Source organism: Lonchura striata, chromosome 5 (assembly GCF_050655825.1).
Source record: "Lonchura striata isolate lonStrDom1 chromosome 5, ASM5065582v1, whole genome shotgun sequence".
NCBI classification, from domain to species: domain Eukaryota; kingdom Metazoa; phylum Chordata; class Aves; order Passeriformes; family Estrildidae; genus Lonchura; species Lonchura striata.
The window spans coordinates 61,509,067-61,536,977 of NC_140707.1; the positions used below are offsets into that span (position 1 = coordinate 61,509,067).

General features: G+C 38.3%; 1 protein-coding gene across 2 annotated transcripts in view; it reads right to left on the minus strand.

The window, feature by feature from the left end:
* Positions 1-17,547: 17,547 nt before the first annotated feature.
* The window catches only part of SETD3 (SET domain containing 3, actin N3(tau)-histidine methyltransferase), a 60,745-nt gene continuing 50,381 nt past the window's right edge, over positions 17,548-27,911 (minus strand). For both annotated transcript variants that reach the window (XM_021549715.4, XM_021549714.4), the window contains exons 9-13: positions 26,085-26,159; positions 23,301-23,467; positions 22,575-22,660; positions 20,677-20,837; positions 17,548-20,066 (exon numbers count right to left, since the gene is read on the minus strand). In XM_021549715.4, the coding sequence (XP_021405390.2) occupies positions 19,623-20,066; positions 20,677-20,837; positions 22,575-22,660; positions 23,301-23,467; positions 26,085-26,159 (933 nt within the window). In that variant the 3' untranslated portion in view covers positions 17,548-19,622. The remainder of the gene's footprint in view (positions 20,067-20,676; positions 20,838-22,574; positions 22,661-23,300; positions 23,468-26,084; positions 26,160-27,911) is intronic.

Below are 27,911 nucleotides of genomic sequence, written 5' to 3' on the forward strand. Positions count from 1 at the left end.
ACTTGTAATTAAAAGCTTTTTTCCCTTCTTATTGCAAAGATGACCTCATAAGTGTTGCCGACCATAATCCAAATCAGTTTCATATACTTGAGCCTGCATATACTCTGGAATGACAAATATTTCTGATAACATTCTATTGCTGTCAACAAAGCAGCATTTCTAGTGGCACCCATTCATCGTTTGAGTGTTCAGCTCATGTTTTCTCTTTGCTGCTGCTGGATATACCCTTCAGACACCAGTGGTAACCTTTTCAGGGTGGTGCTGGCATTGCCAGGAGAGTTAACAACCCTCAGATATGTTATATCATTTGAGATTATTTTAAAGGCAAAGAGGAAAGGAGATTTGCCCTCTTCTGTAAAATTTACTTATTAAAATTTCAAAATCCAACATTTTTTCCTACATTCCCTTAATTGTTCAGATCCTGTCCTCTCCTCCAAAGCAGCCTATAGCCTACAGAATCTCCCTCTTTGTCACAAGTACTGACATATGTTCCTAATAGCTTAAGAAGAAACAGAAAATATTTACAAAGCAAAAGAGAGTTTCTACAATGATGTGTAAGGAACCAGGTGGGTTAAATGACTCTCTTGGAGTGCAAAAGGATGAGGCCATGCCATACTTTCTTCCAAAGGCACACTGTCAGACACTGCGATGTTGTACTTGGCCCATCACCCATTTTTGGGAAAAAGAGCCACATCACTGTATATTGCCTTCAGTATTTCTAAGGAGAGCAGATAGAGCCCCACTCTGAGGGGCACATCAGTAACCACACAAGCACAGCTGGTAGAGGAAACCTTGGTGGGGGCTCAACAACAGCCAGGACTGGCCCACATCTTTACTCCTGCCCCAGTGCATGGTCTTGCTCTCTGTCAGCTCCTGTTTCCTCCTCTTGTGCCAACCAGCTCCAGGGGAATAGGTCAACCCAGTTTCCTAGAACAGAGACATATATTTCTCCTTCTGCACCATGAGTAGCTGCTGCTGCCTATGGGAGTTGTCATCCTTCCTGCACAGGAAAAATGCAGAGAATGGAAGAGGCTCAAATCCCATGCAGGTTTAGAAAAGAGCTAGTTTCTCATCCAGGAGAGCAGAATGCCAGCCCCATTGTCTCCGATAGCAACCCCAGCTGAAGCAAGCAGAACCTGCAATGCTGCCACAGATTTCACTGCCTTCAACACCTACTGATAAGCCATTATAAGCTCGATATTTTAATATATCAGACTAAGAAATAGCCCTAGATTGGCTCATGGCTTCAATACACATTAAGAATTTATGCCTGTCAGCCCAAAGTTTGTAGTAAGAGATGTTTCTTAGTGACCTGGGAGTAGGTATGTAAATAGTGAATTAGCAAAATGTCCGGATGACACAGAAATTTTTAGGTTATTCAAGACTATGGGGAGCTACGACATGTTCCAGAAAGACTTGACCAGACAGCATGATGGAAGATGAAATTCAGTGTAGACATGTGCAAGCTAATGCACACTGCAGGAAATAATTTAAGCTTTCATACATGCCAAGGGACTGTGAATTAGTGATGAGAGGCATTATGGTGGACACACAATGCCTTCAGTAAAGCTGGCTGCACAAAGTACAGCCCAGGTCAGCAAAGGAATGTGGGGAAATTCAGATATCTAAAGGTGAGTGGGGTGATACTTACATGGCAGAAACCTTCTGGGTCAGGCTGGAATATAATTTAAAGGTACCTGTGAATGAGGCAGCCCTGGAATCAATTCTCTCACTTTGCCTCAGCCAGGTCTTTTGGGGCTCTCACGTCTTACACTCTGAGAAGGTCAGAATAGTTGTCAAGCCTTGTAAAAGAGCTGGACCTCACTGAATTCTTTTTCTATCCATGAAGTCCTTGAAAAATGATAGGTATCTTGACAAAGGTTCAAACTTGGCAATTAAATTCCCATGAGCTGGAATTAGAAAAGGTGTCCCACTTACATGAATAGATTGCATAAATTGTATTTGGAGATAGTTTCAACAAGGCTGGTTCCCCGAGTTTTGCTGGGAATGAGCCAAATGTACCTTTAACATAAGGCACTATTGCAATGCTACTGAACCCCCCTAGAGTGGGAAAGGGAAAACCCTTTTTTTTTTTGTTTTGTTTTGTTTTGTTTTTGTTTTTTGGGGTTTTTTTTATGCCCTTTGAAACAAAGGGCATAAAACAATGTCTTGGAATGAAAGCCCTATAAATTAATTCATATTATAATTTCTGCAATTCCTTTGTATATAAATGGAAGTTAAGTACATAATTTATGGCTGGTAATATATGTGAATTGGAGTCTCAAACCCCCTCAAACACACTCACTCAGGCATGATGTGTAGCGCACTAACACTCTCAGGCAGTGTGCAGATTGCAATAGTAAAAAAAAAAAAAATCACTCTAATACTGTGTGTTACAATAATAAATGCAGGAATTAGAGGGTTTTACCTCTCTGTAAATAAATTATGCATATGTAGTTTTAAATTAGCCAAATTAAATGATTAAAGACACTCCATTCCTTCATAAACTTGTCTCAGGAGTAAGGAATGAAACATACAAGCAGAGATCTCTGGTTTCTCTGAGCCTCACTGTTTCATTTAAGCAATCTTAGATGCACTTTCCTTCCCTCACAGCTTTGCAAGGACAGAAGGGGTTTTATTTTTCTTCAGCTAATTATTTTCAGATAAAAGCCAGTGTTGTGATTAGAAGCACTAGTTTTGTTTGCATTGGGATGTTGCTGGGGCTGGATAACTACCATGGCTCCTCAGCAGTCATCCTGCCCTCAATGACTAGTTCCAACATTTGTGCTCCTGGTTTTAACCAAGGTTTTCAAATATCCACAGCTCTTCATGACTGGGCTGGCAGTGGCAGTGGATAACTCTCCTGAAATGCAGGTCCACAGCACCTTCTCTGCACAGAGTACTGTTGTGTCAGCCTGTTAGTGGGTCTATGATTTGCTGTGGCCACAAACATTGTTGCCCATTTTCCTGTGGGAGGGAGTTTAGGGCATATCTCAACAGAAGCATTTCTCACTCATTCCATGAACTGGCACTGCAGCCTTAAGTCAAAACTCACCTATCACAAGAAGAAACTGCAGAGATTATAAGAGTGTTTCTTTCCCAGTATTACCAGTGCTGTCTTACTCCATATTACCAAACAGGAATTGACTCTACTACATCCTAGATACCAAATTAGCTCCGTTTTTCCAGGAAAAGTTTGGATAGTATCTGTCACTATCAAAGCATTTAGCTCAAAATGTCATTTTATAGGTGGAGAAGCCGGCACAGGAAAACAGAGCACCTGTCTTGAGGTCACAGAGTAGAGCAGTGGAAGCACTGAGATACTTGATTATTACTGTGGGTCCTGCCCTTGGCCAGTACCACCTCCACACACCATGATAATTCATCAGCTGAGCCACTGCAAGATACTGTTTCAGCATCACTCAGCACCTCTCAAGCAACTTGGACCCTGGGCAGCTCAGGCATTTACAGATGTTAAAACTTTCCAGGGCTGTATGACCAAAGACATCTACTGAAATCTGCACATTAAAACAAAACAAAACAAAACAAAATACCAAACAGGGATATCCACTGAGATTTCAACTGGATTTTACATGCATCTTCTAGGGAGGAGTACACAAGCTTGTCACTCAATGTAAAAATGTGTATTTTAGTGGAATTCTCTCTCCATAAATCAGCTTGAATTCTGATGCTCAAAGCAGTGTAAAGCAGAAGGAGTTTAAGCAAAGGCAGTGTGGGCATGGCACAGCTCACGGGGCATTTCTCCTTTAATTTCACCTGTAAGTACAGAGTGCTGATATATGCATTCATTCACTGCATTTTGACCATATTTTCCCTTCTTACTGTGATACCAGACTCAGGCTTAAAATGTAGCATGTAAAATAAGAGGTGTCTCTCAAAACATTCTTGGTGTTTTGGAGAAGACTTCCATTTTCAACAGCAGAGTTTTGGGAAACAAGTCCTAGGTACAGGCAGTGGGATCAGGAAATACAGCAGACTTTAAACTGCAACTTTATGAGTTTATGAATGGGATTATAAATAGATATGAAAAGCAGAATCTTAATAATCAGATTTATTAATCCAGAGGTTCCTGAGCAATCTTGGTACAGTAAGCATGCTATCCATCTTGGGAATTAGGGTAGCTGTTCCAAGGTAACCACATAGTAAGGCTATGATTCAGACACAAGGTAGTTACAATGGACTCCAGTTATTGTTTCTGTGTGATCCTAGCCAAATAAGGATCAAACTGCCTCCAAGATTTTTTTTTTTTTTTAATGCTAGATCTGTATTTGAGAGAAACACTGCAAGTTTCTGGTACAAATACATCCTCATAGGGAAGATTATTAGCTCATTATGTTTATAGCATGAACCAGAAGTTTTAGGTATTAATAGGGCAAATACACTGGAAAGAGTTGTGGTCTTTTGTTTAGAAATCTTCTCTTCCAGAGTTTTACACCTCTCACTAGCCAACTTGCCATTGGGATTTGGAAGAGTGGAGTCAGTGTTCACACAAAACAATGACAGACCATGAGGCATGGAATTTGGTTCTAGTGTGACAGGTTGCCAGCTTGCCATGGCCTCCAGCAAGAGTTCATTACAAACAACCAGTGCTACATTTTCTTTTCCCACCTGTTTGCAAAACTTTATCAGTGTGTGCTTTCAACATCACAAGAAGCTGCTACAAGCTGGCATCTATGTGTGCACACCAAAATGTGTATCACGTGTCTATGAAAACTGGGAAATGCTTCACACTTTTAAATCACTTAAGTTCTTCGGTTTGTGTTTGGATTCTGTGTGGGATATGTGTGAAGGACGTGTGTGAAGGACAGAGACTACGGCATCTGTGAGGGCAGGTACACAGTAGGGTTGCTGGATGAAAATGCAGGAGGAATTGAGAAAAAATTGTCTGAACTACAGAGGACATGAAAATCTTGAGCAAGGATGGAGAGAGGTGGCAGCGCTACACCTTTGCTCCTCAAGTGTGTCATTTGGCAGTATCACCCAGATCAGATCCTACTCTTTCTTGCATGACTTCAGGTCACTCATGACCGTGGTCTTTTTTGCCAGTGAACTTCAATACACAGCCCACAGAGACAACCATATCTGGGGCTGCACCAGAACCAGCATGGCCAGCAGGTGGAGGGAGGTGATTCTCCTTGACTCTGCTCTTGGGAGACCCCACATGGAGTGCTGCATCTGGCTCTGGGGCCACAGTATAGGAAGGATGTCGACCTGTTGGAGTGAATTCAAAGGAGGCCCACAGAGATGATAAGAGGGATGGAGTCCCTCCTTAATGAGGAAAGAATAAGAGAACTGGGATGTTTAGCCTGGAGAAAAGAAAGCTCCAGGGAAACCTTATTGAGGTCTCTCAGTACCTGAAGAGATGCATCTGTACCTGTACAAGTCACCTGTAGAGGGACTGTTTACAAGGACAAGGGGGAATGGCTTCAAACTGAAAAAAGAGCAGGTTTACATTAGATATTAGGAAGAAATTCTTTACTGTGAGTGTGGTGAGGCACTGGCACAGGTTGCCCAGAGAAGCTGTGACTACCCCATCCCTGGAAGTGTTCAAGGCCATGTTGGATGCATCTTTCAGCAACCTGGTCTCATGGAAGGTGTCCTTGCCTATGGCAGCTGGTTGGAACAAGATGATCATTAAAATCCCTAACAACCCAATGATTTATGATCAACGATTTCTTCTATCATTTATGATTGTGAAGGCTTGCACAGACCCTGGTAAGAAACGCTACAGCACTGACACAGTTTGTGAACATCTCTACCCACACATGGCCTGAGCAGAGGCATTTCTTTTGGATCATTCCTGGGAGATTCCTACCGAAAGAATTGCCTGGTGCAGATGATCCCTGGTTTTCCTTACTGAATGATTGTACAAACTATCTTCTGAGCATGAAGACATTTAACAAAAGCCAAAACTACTCATTCTGTGCAGTCCTTGTCCTGTACAATAGAAAGAGTAAGTACCCAGAGAGACAAGGTTTTGCTTCATTGGGAAAACTGAATTTGGAGCTGAACTTCACAAAGAAGTTATGTTCTGTTGTTTTTCTGAAATTATGACTAAATGTGAAAAGTGTGGAGTTTAGCAATCTCTGTTCCAAGAAAATGTACTGGAGAACATGTCCCTATTTTTATCTGTGCAAGTAAAAATATTCCAGGAGACATTAAACTTGACTATAGAATTTCTTGTACGATCATGGCATGCAGCACATGAACTTCAGGAGATTTAAAAATCCACCAACACTGGACTTATAAAAATAAGAAAATTCATCTTAAAAAAGAAAGAATTTAAGAAGACATAAAAATTGCAGGCACTATAAGTTAAGGTAATCACAAAGCTCTTACATTCTTGTCCAAAATACTTGTTAAATGGGATCATGTAACCTGAGAACTTTTTAATGCACTTGAATTCAGAGCCAGATATCAAGAAACCAGAATACAGGCTCCACCTGTGAACTGTGGAAACTGTATCATCAATAGCAGTGATTGAAATTATGAGCGTGGAATTCAGTGGAAGTGCCAAGACATTAAGACAAAGTGGACTACTGAAGGACTTTGATATTTGACCAGGCAAAATGGCAATCAAAAAGAGAAATACCACCATAAACAGCTTTGGTGTTATGAGCAACCATATATATTCTAGTAGAAAAATCTTTGAGGAGTATGGAAAAATTAGAGGAACAAAAAGGGGAGATCCTAAAATCACTTTCAGGCTGGAGGAGACTTAGAGCAAAAGGCCTTCTCTGCCTCTCTCATCAAAAGAAGAAGCCTAGGAGGTAAACTTGACTATTCCTTACAAGTATATTCACAGAGGGAAATTTCCAGGGACTAGAGAGAGAGTTTTTGCATCCAGCAAAACAAAGCAGTTCTAAATCTACCATTAGGACCTGAAGCAATAGGAAAATTTTGTTTTTGAAAGTGAGAGTCATCAAATATTGAAACAAGCTGCCAAGAATAGAAACAGAATCACCATTTTCCCCTATGTATCAACACTGGATGTCTTTGTCTTGGACAAGTGCACATTATGGACATATGCCAGGTAACAGGATTCAGGGTCAGTGTTCTAGTGAACCCTTCCTGCCTCAGGATAGAAATCTAGAGTTGATGTGGTTACCCCTAGTGCATTTTAGAAAAGATATAATAGTATCTGCTCATGCTTCAGGGCTTTCATCAATCTTTTTAAAGGATCAGGATAAGGATCTTCAAGGAAACAGTTTCCCTAATCTGCATATTCCTGAGGTACTTGTTCTACATTTTCACTAAGAATCAGTAGTGTAGACTCTGCCTCCTTGTGCTTCATCTGTCATTTTTGTGGTCTTTTTGGCTACCTGAACTATGCCTCTTTAGACATGTCCCTAACTGATAGCAGCTTACTGGGTTATGTCTGGAAGACTTCTCATTCCTATAATATTATCCAAGATTCACAGCTCATTTCTGTAGGTTTTCCTCTGAAGTCCAGGGTTAGCTAATGAATACCTGGATTACAGCATTCATAAGAGATGATTTACATTTTTTCATTAAAAATGTCACTGGAAGTCCAGTCTTCCCATGCTAAAATATTTGAAGCCACTGCCAACATCATACATAGTTGATATTAATTAGAGTAGAGGATGACAGCACTTGGAAAATGACCTTTAACAAGTGCTTGTTCTTTAGTTAGACTAGGTCATTACTAGAGATTACCAAGCATTTTCAATAAAACTGGAATCTCTGACTCCTCTTCAGCTTTAAATTTGAACAATGAAAAGTAGTGGAGACTCTTCATCTACCACTGCCACTAGCCTATCCCACCACAACAGACAGCTGGTGATTCCTGTGTATCATCTCTGAGCAGCAGGAGAAGGAAAGTGGTGAGCTTCATTCTCTCCCTTACAAGCAGAGCCTTTCCTTTGCTGCACAGAATCAGGCTCGAGAAGATGGAGGACAGCCATCCCAGCACAGTTCCTTTTGTCATCTACACAAAGCTTGTGGAAAAGGGAAGAAAAGTAAGCTTGCAGTCTGTGTTGTCACAGGTAGCAGCCGTGTCCAAAATATGGGCAGAGCAGACTTTAAGGAGCTGCAGGGCTGTACCTCATCCTTGGGCAGTACCTTCCCTGCACCACAGCTTCACTCCAGGGCAGTGACACTGCAGCTGGCTGTGATCTGCCCTCCTAGGATGCCATGGTTCACCCTAGTTTCTTTTAGGTGCTTTCCACCTTACAACACTGGAGTTTCAGAGTGTGTCACTGGAAAAAATTCATTTAGAGACTCTTTATGCTCATACTTCAGTCATAGCAGGTCCCATGGAGCTGAGGACAAAGCTGCAAGCATGGCACACACCATGCAGAAAAAAGGGCAGTGTGGGCAGTCACTGTTCCAGCAGCTCTGGACAAGTTGGGGTGAGCAGAACAAAAATCTCCCACCCAGCACTCTGTTCAGAAAGCAAGGCTTCCCACCATGCTCCACAGCTAGTGGGCCTCATCAAATCCTGCAACTTGCTCCTTTCTGTGTGAGCCATTAAATGAAGGTTCTGGGCATAAACCATGCTGAGAAATTATGCTGCAGTTTAAGAGAGTCAGAACAGAAGGCCTGCTTAGGAAGCAGTTTGAAATTATTGAAAGTAGCACTTCACATTTCCACAGCAGAAGCCTTTATAGGCTGGAAGTCTCAAACCTTGATCACTTCCAATTGAAGCACTTATAAAAAATGTGCACTGCTGGAATATTTTAAATGACTGTGTGCAGTGTGTACTGACTGAACATTAGGGGCTTCAATTAAATAACAGTTCAGAACATAATGAACTGAAAAATTTCACACTCTCTAAAGTGAGATAAGTATGTAGTGAAGAAGAGAGAATTAAGAAATAGTGCTCCGAAAGTGGCACCAGCTAGTGCCTGATGAGACTCAGGCAGAAACACAACAGAACAGTTTGTGAATTGGGGTGTTATGTTTTGTTGGGTTTTTGTTTTGTTCTGTTTTTTTTGGTTTTTTTTGGTTTTTTTTCCCAGATCCCTCAGAGAGCATAGGAAATGGCCAGGTTTTTTGTTTGTTTGTTTTAAACAATGGGTGGCTTTGTATTTGTGCTGAAATTGGGGATGCACATACCCTGCGAGCTTGGCTCAGTCATGTCCGAAGTTAGGCACTTCTGGAGACAGTTTGTCAGCTGCTCCCTGCTGTGAGCTCAGTGGATAATCTGGAGCACAAGTCCAAGGTTCTGGCCTGATATTTTGCTAACACCAAGTCCTTCTGCATTTACTAATGAAATAATGTTGTCCTATGACTCCTATGACCAGAAACAGAGTACATTTGAAAATGCTTGTATGCAGCTATGGAGAATGATGTAGCAAAGACTCCATGATGTCCATTTCTTCTGAATGTCGATTAGAGGAGAAAAAGAATGGTACAAAGGTAGAGGTGTGCACCACAACATGAGATATTTGCTCAGGAACACTGCAGAATGCTTTACAAAAGAGAAAACTGACACTCAGAATCCCAACATACTGCATTTTGGTACTGCTGACTTCAGACTAGGGCTATTCTCCCTTTGTTCCATGGCTGGCTTGTTAACTTTGGAGGCAAATCCCTTTACAGACTTCCATGATCTCTAAAGCACACTTATTTGGTTTGAAATGGAACAAAATGAGATCTCATTCCAATAAGTACCGTATTTATCCTGTTACCAGAAAGGGCACGGGTGTCTTTAGAGATCTTGCAAATATGAAAGATGTTTAAGAAAACCAACAAACGTAAAAACCAGGAAAATTGACACACTTCAGATTTTTAGGCTTATTAGGTTTAACATTTCTATGTTTGAGGTTTTAACTGACTCCTTACTATTGTTCTGTCTATTGTTTCATAGCAACTTTTGGTGGCACCTGCTCTAGGAACAACCTCCATCATTTTTTTAAACTGTAGCCAAATCCCAGCTGACCAAAGCAGCTGTAGTCTCTAGGAGCCCAAGAAGACCGAAGATGATGGACAGCCATATCAACCTCTACCAAGGCTGATATATCACTTACACGCTGCATTTGACTTGAAACTCTAGAAACTAGACCAGAAAGGACCAAAAGCTGAAAAGTAAGTTGATCTTATTTAGTGGCTACTTTAAGTCATAGAGAGTTAACTCAGTTTGCCAGCAAGTGTTCATGGGGATATTAATAATCAGGTGGGAGTCAGGAGCCTGCATTTATTCCAGTTTACCTGACATAAACCCAGCATATGAAAAAACTGAACAGACTACAAAACCCATTTATAAGCATATGTGGTAAGCCTAATGATTTAGGAATTCTATAAAAATTGTAAGTATGCTCTGATCTTCAAAAAAAGGTTGTCAAATAAAATAAAATGGGAGGGAAACTTATGCACATTTCCTCAAGCTCCATATTGCCAAACTGATGAGTCTATTATCAAAGAGTTGGTCTGACTGGTCTTTTGAGGAATGTAGGAAATCCAGCCCAGACCACTGAACTTTCATTCTGCCATGCATAGAAAAAGCATCAAAAGCAATGCAAAAACCTTGCTCCTTTGACAACCACATAATTATTTGCCCATGGAATAAGTTTCTACCTTCCCCCCTCAATTCAAATCTGTTTGTAATCTTAGGACTAAGGGACAATTAGCATCTTAATTTTGCCTATTTCCTTTAACAGAAATCTGAAGCATTGTGACCAATACTTTTAGCCTTCTCAGGCTCCTCCTGAGTGGTGGGATTCTTGTTTTGTTTGCCATAGCATGAAGTGTCAGTGGTTAACTATGTTTTGTTGGATCAGTCTGTGGCTCTCTGCCTTTCAGACTCCCCTAAGTAAAGGAGGACAAATGGGACTGCATCTGGACTAAAGAGCAACTTTATAGTTCAGCTTCAAGTTTGTTCTTCAGTTTGCAGCAAAATGCATTCTTGACCACTTGCACCAGAGGACAAAATGCTAAGATATTGAGTTCTTCAAGTCTTTGACTTCAAGATTTCAAAGAAAAGGGTTGAAGTCAGAGAATCGTACAAACTTATACTCTTAAAAGGTCATTTCAAACCCAAAGCGGGGTTTAAATTTTAAGTTGCTTTTATCAACAAGGCACAGATTTCTTCTGACTCTCATGACTGTCCATGAACTGTGTTTTGGCCTGTCTCCACATGAATTTTCTGCTAGTAACATATCAGCTTATGAAGCAGGTCTGTCCCTAAAGCAGGGCACTACCTGGCTGGTGATTTTAATGGGACTCAGGAATCTCTGAGCTTTCCATAATGTTGCTAAATTTGAAGATGACCAACAAATTCTTAACACTTGACACATAAATAATATATTAAATGCTTGAACAACATGTAGGAAAATACTGAGATCATGTCATTGCCCAGTTTTTTTTTCTTGAACAAATCAGCCTTGAAACACCAAAATAGGATGTTTTGATAGATCAAATTCTTTCAGTTTTTTGCATGAGGAAGATATGCTAAATCTCACCCTTTCCTGCAGATTTGTGCAGTTTAGACTAACACGCCCCTAGGAGAATATTTTTATCAGTAAATCAACCAGCTATGCCTTTCCCTAAATAACTTTTCTTACTTCATATATCTGTATCACAACTAGCCATTACCTTAAAGAGTCTTTAGAAGCTCTCTCCTTCAGAGACTTCACCTTGACTTCACTGTCTGTATTTGACTCTTTGTATCTTCTTGGAAATGGATGTTTCTCGTGTTTTCCAAATTAATACTTTCTTTGCATTTTCCACCACTGACCAAGCTCAGGGAAGATGCCAGATCAGAACAGGTAAAATTACACCTGTGGATCCCAGTCTGTCCTTGGGGGAGGCTTAGCACTGCTGTCACAGCAATACTTTCTTCCCTCAATCTATAGCTAGGGAGAAAAAATCCCAACACTTAATGATCTTCTGTTCGTAAAGAGGAACTGCTTATTTTAGTAAACATTTGTTCTAAACAAGTACCAGGCACATCTCTTTTCCTCTTTCTAGAAACAATCTTGTAGTTTGTTCACAAAACTATTTCAGATGAACTTAGAAATGTAACCTACTCTTGTGACCAGAACTACAAATGCAGGCTCTGCCACCCTATTGCAGCCCCTTCTTCATGTCAGAAAACATAATAATGCTTCTTCATCTCAGAAAAATACTGCAAAAATTCAGCTTTGTGAATGCTGCAAGGCATTTAGGAACCATTGGGAGAAAACGTGCCATGAAAGTGAATGTCTTCACTGCGGGATGCAAATATATGTTAAGCAATAAAATTCTACTTCCTAAATAGGCTTGTCTTGCTTTGATATTCAAGGATATGAAAAAAAGACATACATACTTCTCATTTAATCCTGCCAAGATACAAAACTTGCCTATTTTTATACAGTTGCCCAATATGGATGATAAAAATAGCTTTCTTAATAAAGAGGAAGAAAATGCTAGCTAATTTCTCCTGCTGCAAAGCAAGAGAGGTCCACCTCAAGGCTGCACATCATTTTAGGCTGAAATTCTACCTGTTGAACCTAATTTTGCTCAGAAAAAAATGCTGCTGCTTCTGAAAACTCAGCTGAAGATAAGTGAATTGTCCTGTCAGAGGATATTACTATTCCCAAAAGTAAAATCTGAGGAAAAGATTAACATGCTTTGCTGAGAGTAAGCTCGATAACTATCATTGTGCTGTGTATTTGCTTCTTGCAGCAGACGATATTTGATCACTTGAAATGATTACTTAGCTTTAGCTGGAAATGTTTTGAATCAAGTGGCTTTAAATCATCTCTCCCACAAGTATTGCTACCAGCTAGTGAGCATTTAGACAGCATTAGCAGAGGTTAATAACACCTCTCAAAGGGAGAAAGGGCAGGGAGTACCTCAAGACTGTGTGTGCATGCGTGAAGAACCTCTGGGGACAAGGCAAGAGTTTTTAAGGCAGCAGCTAGACCTCTCCTGTGAAAAATAAGCCACATCATGCCAAACTGTGTTGCATTTTAAAATCAAAAGCCACACTCTTTTTCCAGGGGGAAATAATTTAATCTAATCCTGAGTGATGACATTTGAATATGAATGTTGTGCAATTACATTGTTGCACATTAATAGTGCTGGACAGTTTGTATCCCTGTACTTGATGTGCCCAGCAGCACAGGACTGAGAATTTGAGAAAATGATATCAACATTTCTTAGGTTTGAATAGTAGTACTTGCACTACTTAATGAAAAAAATTACACAGGAAACACTATTATTTTAATTCCACAGCTTCTTATAATTTGTGTGTTATTCCTGCATTGAAGTGTTTAGCACCGACCTATAAACTCCTGCTGTAATACTCCAGGAGGACTTGTCTCAGTCAATACCTAAAAATTTCAAAAATGAATGTGAAAAACAGGCTTTCAAGCATCACTCAGTGCTGACATACTACTAAAGGTGCAATGATTTTATTAACACAGCAAATGACTACTTCTGATTCATCTGCAGACATTTCTTCAATGGATTATACATTTTAAAATTAATAAATATGCTTTTAGATAGATACTTTTCAGAAATAATTTTTAAGTGATACATTAAGAAACACAACATGCCAATGTAGCCTTTAGGAATTGATGCCACTAGACAGAACCAAGGGTTTATTTTTACCTAATCTTGTGGCTATTTAAATCCAGGTATTATTAAGGAATGCAGTATAACTAGGTTTTGGTCACCTGAAAACACCATCACCACTTCCTTACTCACTTTGCTTGTTTATGCCTTTTAGCTGTGGTTTGATGCTGCTTTACAGCTGTAGGAAAAATCACATGTGTGATTGGAAAAAATTAAAGGGACAAATTATGGTTTTGCATAATTTAGAAGCTTAGGTGGAGTAAGTTAACAGGGATGTATGCAGAAATGACTTTAAACAGCTCACTGCGATGTACACTTTTCTGTTTCATTTACCTGTAGTTTGATCTGTGCTACTCCTTTTATTTCAAATCCATAGCAGTTCTGGTCCTTTTGTTACTAACCATTCAATAGCATCTTGACAGCAGAACTACATCTTCGTTCTCATTTAATAACTATTTATCATTCTGTATCTGCCCATTTTCAAGAAGGAATAAAGTTAAGTGTTCCAGAAATTGGAAAAAATTGAAACTTGACCTTTATTAAGTGGGTTAATTGTCACAATCTCAGCATGTACAAAATTAATGACCAAAAAGTGGAACTTCAGAGTTTCAGAAGACTAGGTTAATGTCCAAAAAAGCCTAAACTCTGACCTTCTTGACATATGCCAAAAGAAACAGCCACCCTAATAAATTACTACCTGTGTGCAATTATAATAAACCATTCCTAGCATCCAATCACTTGAATTAATTGCTGCAAGGCAGTGGGACTTATAGATATTCAAGGCAATCTAAAAATTCCTTTGCAGTTCATAGGAGGTTGTTTGTGCATGCCTATTTCAGCATGGAGATTCAGTTTTAAAGCACATTATTCATACCTTTGGACCACAAATCTGTGTACAAGCCCACTTAGTAGTGCTGAAATTAGGAGCCTTGGCTGAGGCATTAACATTACTGAAAGCGGTGAACCAGTGTGGGATAAAGCAAAGGCAATGGAATTTCCCTTAAACCCATATCATAAAGCAGTTGCTGGATGCAGAACACCTACACAGTTTCCAAATTTCAGCTTACATAGGAGGAAAAGGCAACTTCTGTGAATAGGACAACAAACAGCAGCACATTTAAATCAAACAGCATTTGCAAAAAGAAAGCTAAAAGAAAGAAATGAATGTTCCATTTGCATGGGTCCAAGGTAGCAGCACAGTGTGAAATCTACTGACTTCCACAGCACCATGTCCAACACTGATGAACTGGCCAAGAGGACAGTTCTCAACAGATAAAAATGCATCTAGGGAACAGGCAGGTTGCCCGAGCTGAACACAACACAAGAAGGTACCTGGTCAGAAACATGCGTAAGTGAAACAAGGCTGCAAGCTGGAATGAAGCTGCTCTTGGTGCTTGCCATGCATAGGATATTACAGGGAAATTTGCTTTTTGCCCCTGTTAATCCTACTCAAAGGACAACTGATTTGTGTGCTCAAGGCTAGCAAGTTAGCCCATTTTTTAGAAACAGTAAACTTAAATAAAATACCACTGTTTAAGTTCAGTTACCTAGTTCTGATGGTGTTTGAATCTGTGCTTAAGTAATGGCAACTCAGTTGTGAAACCAACATTACTCACGTGGAAGAGTCTATCCCCTATACTCATGCACATTTTAAGCACCTTTCTGAAGAAGCAAAGTCAGGTCTCAGAGGGCTACGGATCTGTTTCACTCCAATTCACATCCAGGTGCTCAAAGACGCACCACAGGATGTGGTGGTCAGCATCAACTATTTTGCCATGTCTGAACTGGATTTAACTGAAAAATGATTGTCTGGTTTCTTCGGATAGGGAAGACAGAAGACTCAGGTTCAGAAGCTTCTTCTGTACTTGATAAATTTTAAATAATAAAATAGTGCTAGACACAAAAAAATACATGGATGCAGATCCCTAATTCTAGACACATTGTTTCAGGTGACCTGAATACACTATCTTCTATTTCCATACTGCTCTCTGTGGCTTTGTCCAGCCCTTCCATGCTGGATTTGCAAAGCCTTTCCTTAACCCCCAGTACTGAGCAGTTGTGCCACAATGGCAGAGGAGCAGGGAATGAACACTAAGTCCAACCCAGACTCGCTGAGGTTACCCCAGCACTGCACTGACAACAAGGCAGCAGCCACTTATGTCTGCTCTTCACTGCCTGCTCAACACAACTCTTTGTGATCCATAGTGAAGCCCCTGCCTAATGGTGAAATTTCACAGTAATTACAGAACTAATTGGAGATTATTTTAAACACTCATGGAAATAATTCCTGATCTTCCTATTCTTCAGAAGAGCAATTCCGGCCTCCCAGACAAACTAGCTTCCTCTTTTCCACTTAGGAAAGGACATCTCCTCAGTTTCCTCCCCTACCTAGCTTAATCTCCCATGATTAAAAATTACACCAGGTCCAGAAACCAGGACCATTTATGGTTTGCTTTTATCTTAATTAAGGATTGAGAAGTCTTTAAATTTTAACTGAAAAATCCTCCACATGGTTTCCAAACTTGTGGCATTTGTTAGGAAATAGATGTAGAACCCGCAAAATGCTAAGAAAGCTCTTCTAACCGTGAGTCACCAATTTATGTGTTGTACTTTGCACAGCATGCAGTGCATGCAAAGAAGGAAACTCGATAGAAACTATTAAATATAGATGTAATTACGTGAAAATCATGTGGTCATATCTGACTTCAACTAGGATCAGTTAAAAATCTTCTAGAGGAAAATGGATGGGTAGATAAATTTGGTAGGGCAATGTTTGCAGTGAAAACTCCTGTTTAGAACAAAGTATAAGAAATACCTGGACCAAGTTTCAGTCTATAAAGTCAGGAAAGAAAAGCAGATCTTGGGAGCACCTTTCTTTTGTCTGATTGAAGTACTTCAAATGATGTTTCATAATTACTTCACATGCCTTTCTATAAAATGAGGGAGAGAGAAGGGGCAGCAGTAGATACTACATGTTTTTAAACATGTGAACTAGAGAAGATTCTGTAAACTAAATCTTTGAATACCTTTGAATCATGAGTTTCATGACTCCATGACGATCATTCCTCCCTAAAGGCAAATTAGCCTCAAGAAGGCAGCTACTGTTGCACAGATTTTCTGTACATACTACCTTATAACGATGTCTGAGGCAAAGAATATCTATTCTAGCCAAGAACAAAAACCATCCCACCTCCCCAGCCAGAAGGCTCTCATTTCTCCTTCACTCATGACAGCACTTAAGCTACAGTTGCATTTACACTTTAAAAACATTTTTCAGGCTGGCAGTTGTTGCTCGATTTTGTATATTTGACTTTATCAAGAGGGAAATATGGACATCACCTTGTGGCAGGGACCCAAACTAGTTACAAGTTGTTAGGGAAATGATTCATCAGTAGGTAGGTTCATGTAAAATTCAAAAGGCTTTTTTTCCCCCTGTTTTGCTTTTGGAGAACAGTCCGAGAAATGCAAGTGATGTCTTTCTTACAGGAATACTTTAGATAGCTAAACAGAAGCAAGATTTGGCATTTAGCCTGGGATTAGTGTGAACAGCCTCTTAACCAAACATTATGAAGAAAGTTAACTTTAAAATGCTTTGAAAGGTCTGTTTTCATGACAGATGGTAATAAGGGCTCATCAGTGCCAATTTTTTTTGTTTTCACCTCAGTTTTCAAAAGCTTAAGTTTTAGGTTAGTACTTCTGAAGGAACCATTACATGCATAGAGGAAAAATGCAAATTACAAAATTAGATTACTCACTATTTTTATTGTGTGTAACATATTTTTCTAAATAACACTAACAGATGAAGAGTAAGAATTTGACCATGCACTCAGTAGAACACTTTCCCTTTCTTTTACTAGAATCCTTTTTTGTTTTTCCCAGCTATTTGTCCTTTAATCTTTATCTGTACTCCTGGACAGATATTCCTCTCCCTACAGACCCCAAAAGATACAGCAATCAGAAGCAGGTAGAGGTTTTGTTTGTATAATACACTCACTAGTGAAGACATGGTAGAACTATATTTTATTCAAGAAAACCCACACATTCGGTCCTGTGGAGACCACAGGCTTTGCTAAGCCATAGATATTAGCAAATACTGGAACAAAATACAGTGTATCAGATTCAATCAAAGCATTTAAATTCTGAATTACAGTTATAATTTTTAGGGAAGGCTAGTTTCAGAATTGCATCATAGTATCTAGTACAATGTTGTGCAATGTAAGTGGCAGAAACAGAAGTGGGGTATTGGTCCTAATAAAAACCAAAATGTAATGACTCCTGTATGACATTTAAATTCTCAAGACAACAATTCCATAACATTCTACCAAAGGCAGCATATAGTTACAAAAATACTGGTCCAGCATCTTGTTAGTGATGAAGCAATATCCAAGGTGCAATGGCAACATGCCATTCTTAGTGAAATACTTTTTAAAAAACTATTTTTTCTATTTTCCCCACACTGATGCTAGCTGAACAACAGAACTTCTATGACAACCTGAAAGAAGGTCACTACTTAAATGTGTATTTCACCAAAGATTGATGCAAAAACACATGTTCCAGGTTGCAGTATGAAAGAAGCAAAGGTTAAAAAAAAGTACAAATGTGCCAAAAGATGTTTTACTGCAACTGATCTTAGATGAGCAGTTTGCAACCTCTATTGAGTTTAAAACAACTGTCCAAGCCTTCCATTCTATCCATTATCATGAACTTAAGGATACAAAAGTAAAAGACAAAGTCCTTAATATTGAGAAAAGATTTAAACTACTTTATACTCCTCTGAATTTTTTCACAAAATAAAAATATTCTGCTCTCCTCTCCTCCTAATACACTGGTAATTTCAAAGTCAAGCGATGGAATGACCCTTGTTCTGATATTGCACAGTGCTAGGACTGTATGGTTTCCACCTAGAACTTCAAACACATACTATGATAGTGACCAAAACTGCTGGTGACAGTAGACCTGCTTAAGTTGTGGAGGTATCACAAGAAATGTGCATCAGATGAAGACACAATCTAAATGGCAAAAACCACTGCAGACTTGGCTGTGGTTTGGACTTGGGCCAAAAATACATAAACCTTCCTTTAAGGAAGGCAGGATCAATTAATATCTTAACCAAAAGGCAAAGCCAAGTAAGATCAGGTAACCATGTGAATTCAATGTTATATTCAATAACACAGAAATGAAGGAGTAGCAGACAAGCACATTGTTAATATTTTCTTTTTAATAATGGTTTAGACAAAAGTGTAGCTTTGAAAATCTCTAGCTAATTGTGAAAACCTGAAGAAGCTGGGACGTGACCTCACTTTGATCAGTAAAGCTGTGGCTTGGCCTATCTGCTTGCAAAATCTCCAGTAGTTCTGCCAACATTGTAAATAAAAACTACTGCCTGGAAATAAAAAGTAGTCAGCCTTTAAAAGTTCATGAATGTTATATTGTAGCAGCCTAACTCCGACTGAAGAAGAAAGATATTTTATACAGTAAACAAAAGACAAAGTAAACTGAAATCTTCTGAGATCACTTTAAGTGTATACAGTTTGGATTCTCATTGACATTTAAAACTACCAATCATAAGGTTGCCACCTTACCTTTTTCTGGACTGGCACACCTGATTTTAAACAGGTTTTCCTCCAGTCTCCCAAGTTTCTGATCCTCTCATTCAGTTTTCTGCTGTAATGCTCCCCTACCTTCATGCTGAATACCGAGTCAGTCCTGCCTTCTGCTTTTCTTGGCAGGAGGCAGAGCAAGCTTTTAATTTCGGTAGTCAGAGTGACAGAACAACAAACGCACAGCAGATAGAAGAGCTTAATTCTTCCCCAGGAAGAAAATACATTTGGTTCAACAAAGGGCTGCAAAATCTTCCAAAGGCACCTCTTTCCCCAGTTTTTGCCTGAAAGCAAGATGGCAATCTTAATTGAAAAGGGATGCTAAATCTTTTAAATAACTTAAAAATTCATTTTTATATAAAGCAGCAAAACCATTTTTCTCTGCAGAAAGAGAAATGTTAACAAAGGAACACACCAACATAAATGCACTGTTGATAAACTTCAGCTAGTTTAATTTCACAAGGAAGCAAAATTTTAGGACTATTCTTTAACCTCATCAGTACTTTCTGAAGAAGATTCTTTGGCATCTTCAGTCCCTCTGTTGCTTTTCTCTTTACTAAGATTTTCACTTTCTGATTTGGTCCCATTAAATAAAGAGGTTTCACCATTTACAAACCCATTCTCTGTGACTTCAGCATCAATGGCTTCATCAATCTTTAAGTCCCCTTGCTCTTCCACATCTTCTAGGTTTCTCAAGACAATGGGGAGTCTAGAGTCTGCCACAGTGTTCTCCAACAAGGCAATATGGCCCTTGTCATACTTGGGAAGCGGAGCTCCATCTGCCATTTGTTTGGTGTAATACTCTCTGCTGGCAGCTGCGCTCTTCACTGCCTTCTCCAGGATCTCCTTTTCACCTAAGCGCAGTTTGATGGCCATTATCGCATGTGGAGTGAGGTCATGAGTCTCCAGGAAGGACTTATCAACCTGTTAGAAGAGAAAAAGCAAATCTGCTACTAACACAATAAAACAGCCCCTCACCTCATCTCTTTCTCTGAGCAGGAAGTGACTCCAGGCTCTCCAGGGGGAGCCAAATGGACATGAGGGGGGTCTGCAAGGAGTCCCAGTGAAATTTGTCATGAAATCATAAAAAGGCCCAAAATTTCTGCACATAAATCAGTCTGCATGACAAGCAAAGTCAGGTTACTTCACAAATACATGCAACATGTAGGTTCACTTATACATTTGCAATAGGAGCACATTTCTTTGCAGTCTGAGAATGCAACTAACAGACAACAAGTTGAAACTGATTCCCCATCTTATTTGCAGGAAAAAAAGCAGGTAGTCTCTACTTGGAAAATCAAAGGAAAAATACATTAACAAAATTACATTAACAAAATTTCCTTTTTTGCAATCTTATTTGATTTTACTTAGATAATGCAAAACTGTTTCTGCACTTAAAAAGTACAGAATGAATTATGTACTAACATTCAGGTTGAATTTTGCAAAGATAAGATGGAGGACAAAATAGCTTTTCCTACAATCACAATGCACAGAAGAATTCAGACTTTTAAATTACACATAATGATAATTTTACCTCCACAGTTGTTTTATAGGTTTTCAAAAGCAGGGATGCTCTGGCTTCCAGGAATGTCCAAAGTTTAACTTCATTGTCCCAGCTAACAGGAAAGTCAGAGTTCCCCAGAGTGAAGATTTTGCCAATCGCATGCTCACCTATCAAGTGCTCCTTCAGCTCTTCTGCAATAAGTATAAAACCAATCTGTTAAAAAGCAATCTCATCATTCACTTTGTCAGTTGACAAACTGCAGAAAGATTTATTTTCAATCGTATATCTTTGAGCAGCTAGCAAAAAATAACCCTCTCCTCAAATAAGAATTATCAGATATGCTGCCTTTTCTTCTAGGATTTGCCTCAAAGAGACAACAGAAAGTCTTCAGGTCAGCTGAAAATGGGCCTTCTCTCCACCTGGAAATAAAGATACTTTAGATACCACAGCCTCTCATACACAGCGTAAATCTGTGTCAGTGAAACAATGTTTTGTAAAATCATTCATAAATGAAAGGGATTAGATATGTAAAGAGTGCAATGAACTTTTTGAGAATAAAAGGAACAGGCCAAAGAGTGTGCAAATAGCAATGGAATTCTTTTTCCTGTTGTTTTGATAATATTTTTCACTAGCAGAAACTTCCTACAGGTGGTCAGAAAAGACATCCATCAAAACTCAAGAGCAGAAAAAAAATTAAAAATAAGCTCCTTCACATTACACAAATTTAAGTTTTAATTAATAAATTTGACTACTGTAAAGCAGTTATGACAAACTTCACCAAGAGCTTGCATGTAGTTTCTCAATAAACCATTTTCTTAAACTTAAGTATTTAAGACATATAAATAAAGTGAGCACGATCATATACCAGAGAAATGCAATTAAAGTATTCTCTAGCTATATTTTCCTCTCCAAGCCAAAATTCACTCCCTCATCAGCATCCTAAAATTTTCTTCTCTTGAATTTACTTCCCAGAAATATCAGACAATTGGAAGAGATGGATGTTGTAGGTCCCTTCCAACTGAACTGTTCCAGTATATTGTAATTTCTCACTAAGGTCTAAAAGATGGATGACAGGAAGAAGTGAAGGTATGACATTAAGTTATATTGTTTTTACTAAAGAAAGCAAATAGACCACATGCAAAAACTCAACTACTTCAGTATTCCTGCTGGCACAAAAAAATCCACATCATCTGCACAGTACTCCTAACTGCAAGGGAGCTCTCTCACTGTCCTGACAACTGTCACATCCAGAACCTTCAAAACTGCATCTAACCAGCAAGGAGCTATATGAGCATTTAATGAGAATATTCACATGCAAAGATAAGGTGAATATTTATTAAATGTACATATATTTTGTCCCACAAATAAAAATAAGAGAAGAGAAACACTAGGAAGACAGTCTGCAAATACAGAAATTTGTTTTAGATTACCAAAATATTGAATATTTAGATCACAAATTACTAAAATATTGAAAATATTAAACTTTGAAATGTCTCTTCCGTATTTCCTCTACAGTACAGAATATTCCAATTTCATACATAAATTATTCCAGTGGTGATGACTAAAATGCTGTGATTTTAAGCATATAAACCCCTAGGTGTTGCATGACCTTGTTCTGCAAACTATTTTGAAACCTAAGAACTAGAGATCCAATTCCAAAGCTCACTCATTCACAGGAGTCTGGAGGATTAAAAGAAATAAAAAATTGTATCATCTCATGCTTTCAGAGTTACTGAAATATTCCCTCAGATGACATGGCCATAGATAGGGGCTCTCAGTAGCTTATTGATTCATTTTTAACTTAAACTCCTCAATTTTGTGATAATCTGTCTTAATGTTTTATAGCAATATTTATCCCATTCCTGCATTAACAGGAATCCCCACAACAAGACACACATAAATTAGGTTATTTTCACAAAATATCCTACCTTCACTCATACAAAACACTCGAAGGAAAGCCAAAAGCTGTGCAGAGATTGCAGGCTCAGTGGAGTGCAAGGCAAAAACACTTGAACTAATAAAAGAGATAATCAAACAACAATAGTAAATACAAGTGCAATTGTAATATCTTTTAATTTATTTTTAACATAAAAGACTATAAAGTATACAACAAATGTACTGCTACAAAAGTAACTTTAAAAAAATTATGTAATATGAGCTCAAATGGAAAATCTTCCCTAACCTGTATCTGAAAAGAATTATTATCTCTACAATTTTACACTTAAAATTATTTTATACAGCTTTCATAATAAATTCATGAAAATGCAATGTTTCATGTCTGCTGCTCCTAATAGTACCCTCTGGACTGAATGACTAAAGGAAAATACTGTGATTCACATACTGAGCATTGTAGTATGTCTGCAAGGGATAGGAAAGAAAGTAAAAACATAGATTGCTTCAAATTAATCTTTGCTCTGTTTTTGTTCAAATGGTTATTAAGGCAAAGGCATTTTCCTTATATATGGTTCAAATTAGACGATAATAAAGCTCAGAGAACTTCTGTAAATATTATTACAATAACTTTAATTCGCTACACAAACAGGAGAAATATTACACCTAAGAAAATTATCACAAAAGAGCTTCACATATGCTCCACTGGACACTATATACTTTGGAAATGTTTTTAAAAACCCATGGCATTGTGTTTTACTTACGTTGGGATACCAGCACGAGCTAAGACCTCTGCCTTCATAGCATACAGCCTGTCACTTTTACTCACGCCAAGCTTTATTTTCACTCTGTCATGTGAATTATTATCAAAGAAAAAACCACTGTGGATCACAAATTCAGCGTTTGACCGAGTGCCATAAAAAATGTAAATCTAGAAGGATGAAAAGAGAAGTGAAGGGTCGGGGAAAAAAAGCTTAAAATCAGCTCACAAAATTGACATAATTTGAAAGTTATTTTCTAGAAGAGTTACTATTCTGAGTACAAGGTATATTTGGTTATATGAAGAAATATGCTTTGTTTTCTGGTATTGACTCAAATGCTGTATACAATGTGGCAATTACACTTTAGAGGTAGCTGTAAACATATCCATGTAACAGAGACTTTGAAAACCAAGAAGAAATTTTATTCTGTACTTGGAAATAAACATATTCTGGTTTCTCACACTGACAAAAAGTACCAGCATACAGAAATAAGCTTTCAAAGGCTTATTGAAGGCTAAAAAAATCAGAGTCAAGGAGGGCCCATTAAAAGAAATGGTGCTTCTGGAGTCATTTTCCCCAACCAAATGTCCATGCAAAACTATACTGCTGATAGATCAACTTTGCTTTCATTAAATGTTACCTTAAGATATGGACATACCACAGTACATCATACAGAGAGATCTGAGCTGTGTTCAGCCAATATTTATTTTTGTTTTACTCTGAACTCTTTTTTATAAAGCATGTAGTTACTTTAATTCACATTTAAAAAGAAGATCCTAAATATAACCTGCAGAATGTATTTAACTCAGGGCTAGGCAGAATGAAATTCATGGGACTAGAGGTCAGGGTAGCAATTGTATTCTCCCACATCAAGAGGATATTTTCCATTTTGTGTTTGATAGCAGAATTGCCAATCAGAAAAAAAAGTTCCAGTAGTTACAGAATTCCCTTCAGAACCTCAGAGTACAGCAGTGCTCTGGATACCTGCAGCTTCCATTCCTCTCCAGCTGACAGAGAAAGACACAGTAACAGCAATGCTGCCATTTACTTTCTCTGCTTTCAATTTTGTATATGAGCTATTTATCCTAAGCACTGCATGCTTAAGTATGATATTAAATTATATAAAACATTATTCTGTTACATTCATATGATAAACACATGACCTGACTAGGTGTATTAAGGCAGTGGGTAAGGAGAGAGTTGCTCACCCTCTCAAGTTTTAAAACTACTGTGATACATCTCATATTAAACTAAAAGTCAGATATCATGTATAGATTACACAGTATGCTCTTACACACCAAGACTGTTTTACAAAAAAATCCAATTAAACAGAGTGAGAATTGCTTTATTTCAGGCCAGTGTTTGACAGACTCTGTGGACCTCTTCTGCCGAAAATTTTTTAGTAGTAAAAGCATGGATCATACACTCTTCCTGCTGAAACTGTAAGAAATGACATCTGCATGGTATATTAAAGGACTGAAGCATTATATAATTACAGTGCTTTAAAGAAGTCACTAACAGTTAAAGTTTGCACAGAAATTCTGATAAATAGCAGACAAAGTGAAACTACTAAAATAAAATTGAAATATAGGAACCCTCTATAATTGAAATGGAGAGAGCAGCCAGAACAGCTATATGACACATTCATTGCCAGCTGTGGAAAATTATAAATTGGATCACTTCTGGAAGAACTGTGGACCCCTTTTAACTCATCATACCACAATTGGAAAAAACAGAAAATATTTGACTACCATAACAAATTCTGAGAGCAAAAATATACAATCACTGTAAACCTCAGCATAGCAATGAGGATAAATACACTTTTGGAAAGATGAATTCAAAAAATAAAAAATGACAGACATTTCTTTGTTTAAAAAAGCTAACAATACAAAAGAAAAATTAAAATAAAAATATTATAAATTGTAAGACTGGCAAATAACAGAGTAAAAGTAATAACTCAGACATTGAGTTACAAAACATTTCAGGATATTTCATATACAAAGGCTTTGTCTGGCCATGCTGACTGCACAGGCAGTAGTCAGGAGTGCTACTCCACTTGAGGGTTTAGGCTGGCTGCTGACACAGCACAGGAGCTGCCTACACTCCTGGAACCACTATCTTCAGTGCATCACTAGTTTGGACACTCAGTTTTGTTTTTCAGCAGTTCTGATCAAAATTCTGAACTGTTCCATGCATCTTTGCAAGACTCTCCTGCTGTCTCAGGATGAAGAGGTAAATGCATGCATGCCTGTGTCAAAGGGATGGAGTATGTTTTTAGGTTCTTTCTCATTTCCATTAAGCAATGACAACAGCATGGGTTAAAATGACTGGTAACTGTACTGCATTTCACCTCTTTTAAATGAATGAAGACTAACAAGAAACGTAAGCCAACAAACACCATTGTTAAAAAAGACAGACTCTACAATCCATTATTGCAAACAAATCTAAAAAATATTTATCTTTGGTCCTTTGGGTATGGCCTTTTACTAAGCTCTTCCAATACCAAATTTGGTGACTGGGTATGTTCACTCACCAATGATTAAATATTTCAATTAGTTCTATAAAAGACAAGGAATAAAACTCTCCTACAGTTGGGTTCTACCAAGTGATAAAATGTACATGTTTTTAGTTTGGTAGCATTTTCACTCAAAATTAGCTCAACATAATAAAATTCAACTATAGCAGGGTTTAATCCACACCACAACTTTATTAAAATTTTCTAGGGAGTCATCAAGTGTTCAAAGAACTTAATGGAGCAACAATAATGTAAACAACTCTTCACACTACCTGTTCTCCAGCCTTGAAATCTTGAAGTGCTACACATTCACACCGGTCATCTTCCAAATTGTAGCCTGTAGTGATCTATCCAGGAAAAGAGTAACAAAAGCACCTTTAGCATCTTATATTTCTCTCTCCCACCACTAACAAATTTTCCTATTGGAAATAAATATTAACAATAGGAACTGCACACATTTCTTTCTCAGCAGAATAGAATATAGCTGATAGTGATTGCTTTACGATTCTTGAGCAATCTTTTTTTTTTTAAAAATCTCTGTATTAAAGAAATCTAAAGGAAGAAATAACTTACCTGAAGTGAACAGAAGGCTCTGAGAAAAGTAACCTCCACAGAGCACAGACAAAGTACCATGCTAAAGCTAGCAGCTTGTTATAAAGTTCTGGAGCTTCCAGTCACTCCCATGAGGCCCAAGGGAGCAAGGCACTGACAACTCTATATGCTGTGCTTTATCCTTCAACTGCCAACACATTTTTGATCTCTCAATGAAAAAGGATTAGATAACCGTGGATCTTTAGGGGATACAATCTTCAGAGAATTATAATTTACTTGAAAATAATCCCTTTATCTAAAAGTTAAGTAATACTCTTAAAATGCTAAAAGGATTTTTGAGATGGTAGCTGGCAATGGAAGAGGATAAACTCTCTTGACAAACCTGTACTTCCCTAAAAATAATTACTAAACTGTAAAGGGGTCACACTAACAAGTAAAGCTATCCTAAAAATGTAATATTTTTATTAAGTGACAAACAGCATATTCTTGAATAGTATGACCAGAGATGCAGCCACAGGATGGAACATAAGCTGCTGAAAAATCAAAAAGCAGCTTTTATGGTAGGTAGTCTGAGTTCAGTACTGACAGAGGTAACTTATGGAAAAACATGCTCCGGGCCTGGGGAAAAACCTAGAAGAAGCCAAAGACTCTCTCTCAGCCTTTGAAAATGAAAACATACTTTTTTGTAAGTTGACTGACATGAGTTGCAGTATATCCCAATTCCCATCTTGGATGCAGCTTGTCCAAAGACACAACTCCTTAGATTATTTCAAAAGCTTGGTTGATGGCTTACACATTAGTAGTTTTGCACTGCTTGCATCATTAAATGTGCATTTGTCAGCCGAAACAGTGCTTTCAAATGGAGCAAATCCAAAATGTCAGGCCCAAGCACGGGCAGCCTGGCCCTGCAGACGCTTGCAGAAACCTCCCTGTGCAGATGTCTCACTGCAGAACTGTTTAATGGGTTTGTGGAAATCACCAAAGAACACGAGAGTCATGCAATACAGTCCACTGAGAAACACAGGCTGCAGTACTTAACACAGAAATTCCTGTGCATACTCTACTTTGGACTGCAGAATTTTAATTAATATTTTCAGTTTAGAAAGTTATCCTACTCTGAATTGCAGGTTACAAATGCTAGAGGATGACAAATTTACCTTCTTAGTTTAAATACAGTCATCTTCTGAAAAACTGTACTTTTCATCCAAAAGAAGAAACTCTTGACCTGTCCTGAAATTTTCTTAGTGTGTAAACTCAGTGAAATAGTTCTGAATGTGAAAAGTCCATTCCAATCCCTTGAAATGCTGGTGGAACAGGAGGCTTTCCCACCCTGGGGAGATTCCAACATTTTAAGAGGAGGATTCTGTCAGTTTAAGCATGCCTCAGTGGAGTACTGATCTTTCTTTTAAATTTTTAGTTTTGCTTTAAAAAAAAAAAAACCTAAACAACGCACAAAACCCAGCAGCAGTTCTGAAAGACTTTTCTATAAAGCATAATGGAGTGCTAGACTCCTATTTCCTCTTTCTTTTAATAGTAGTCACGTAAGA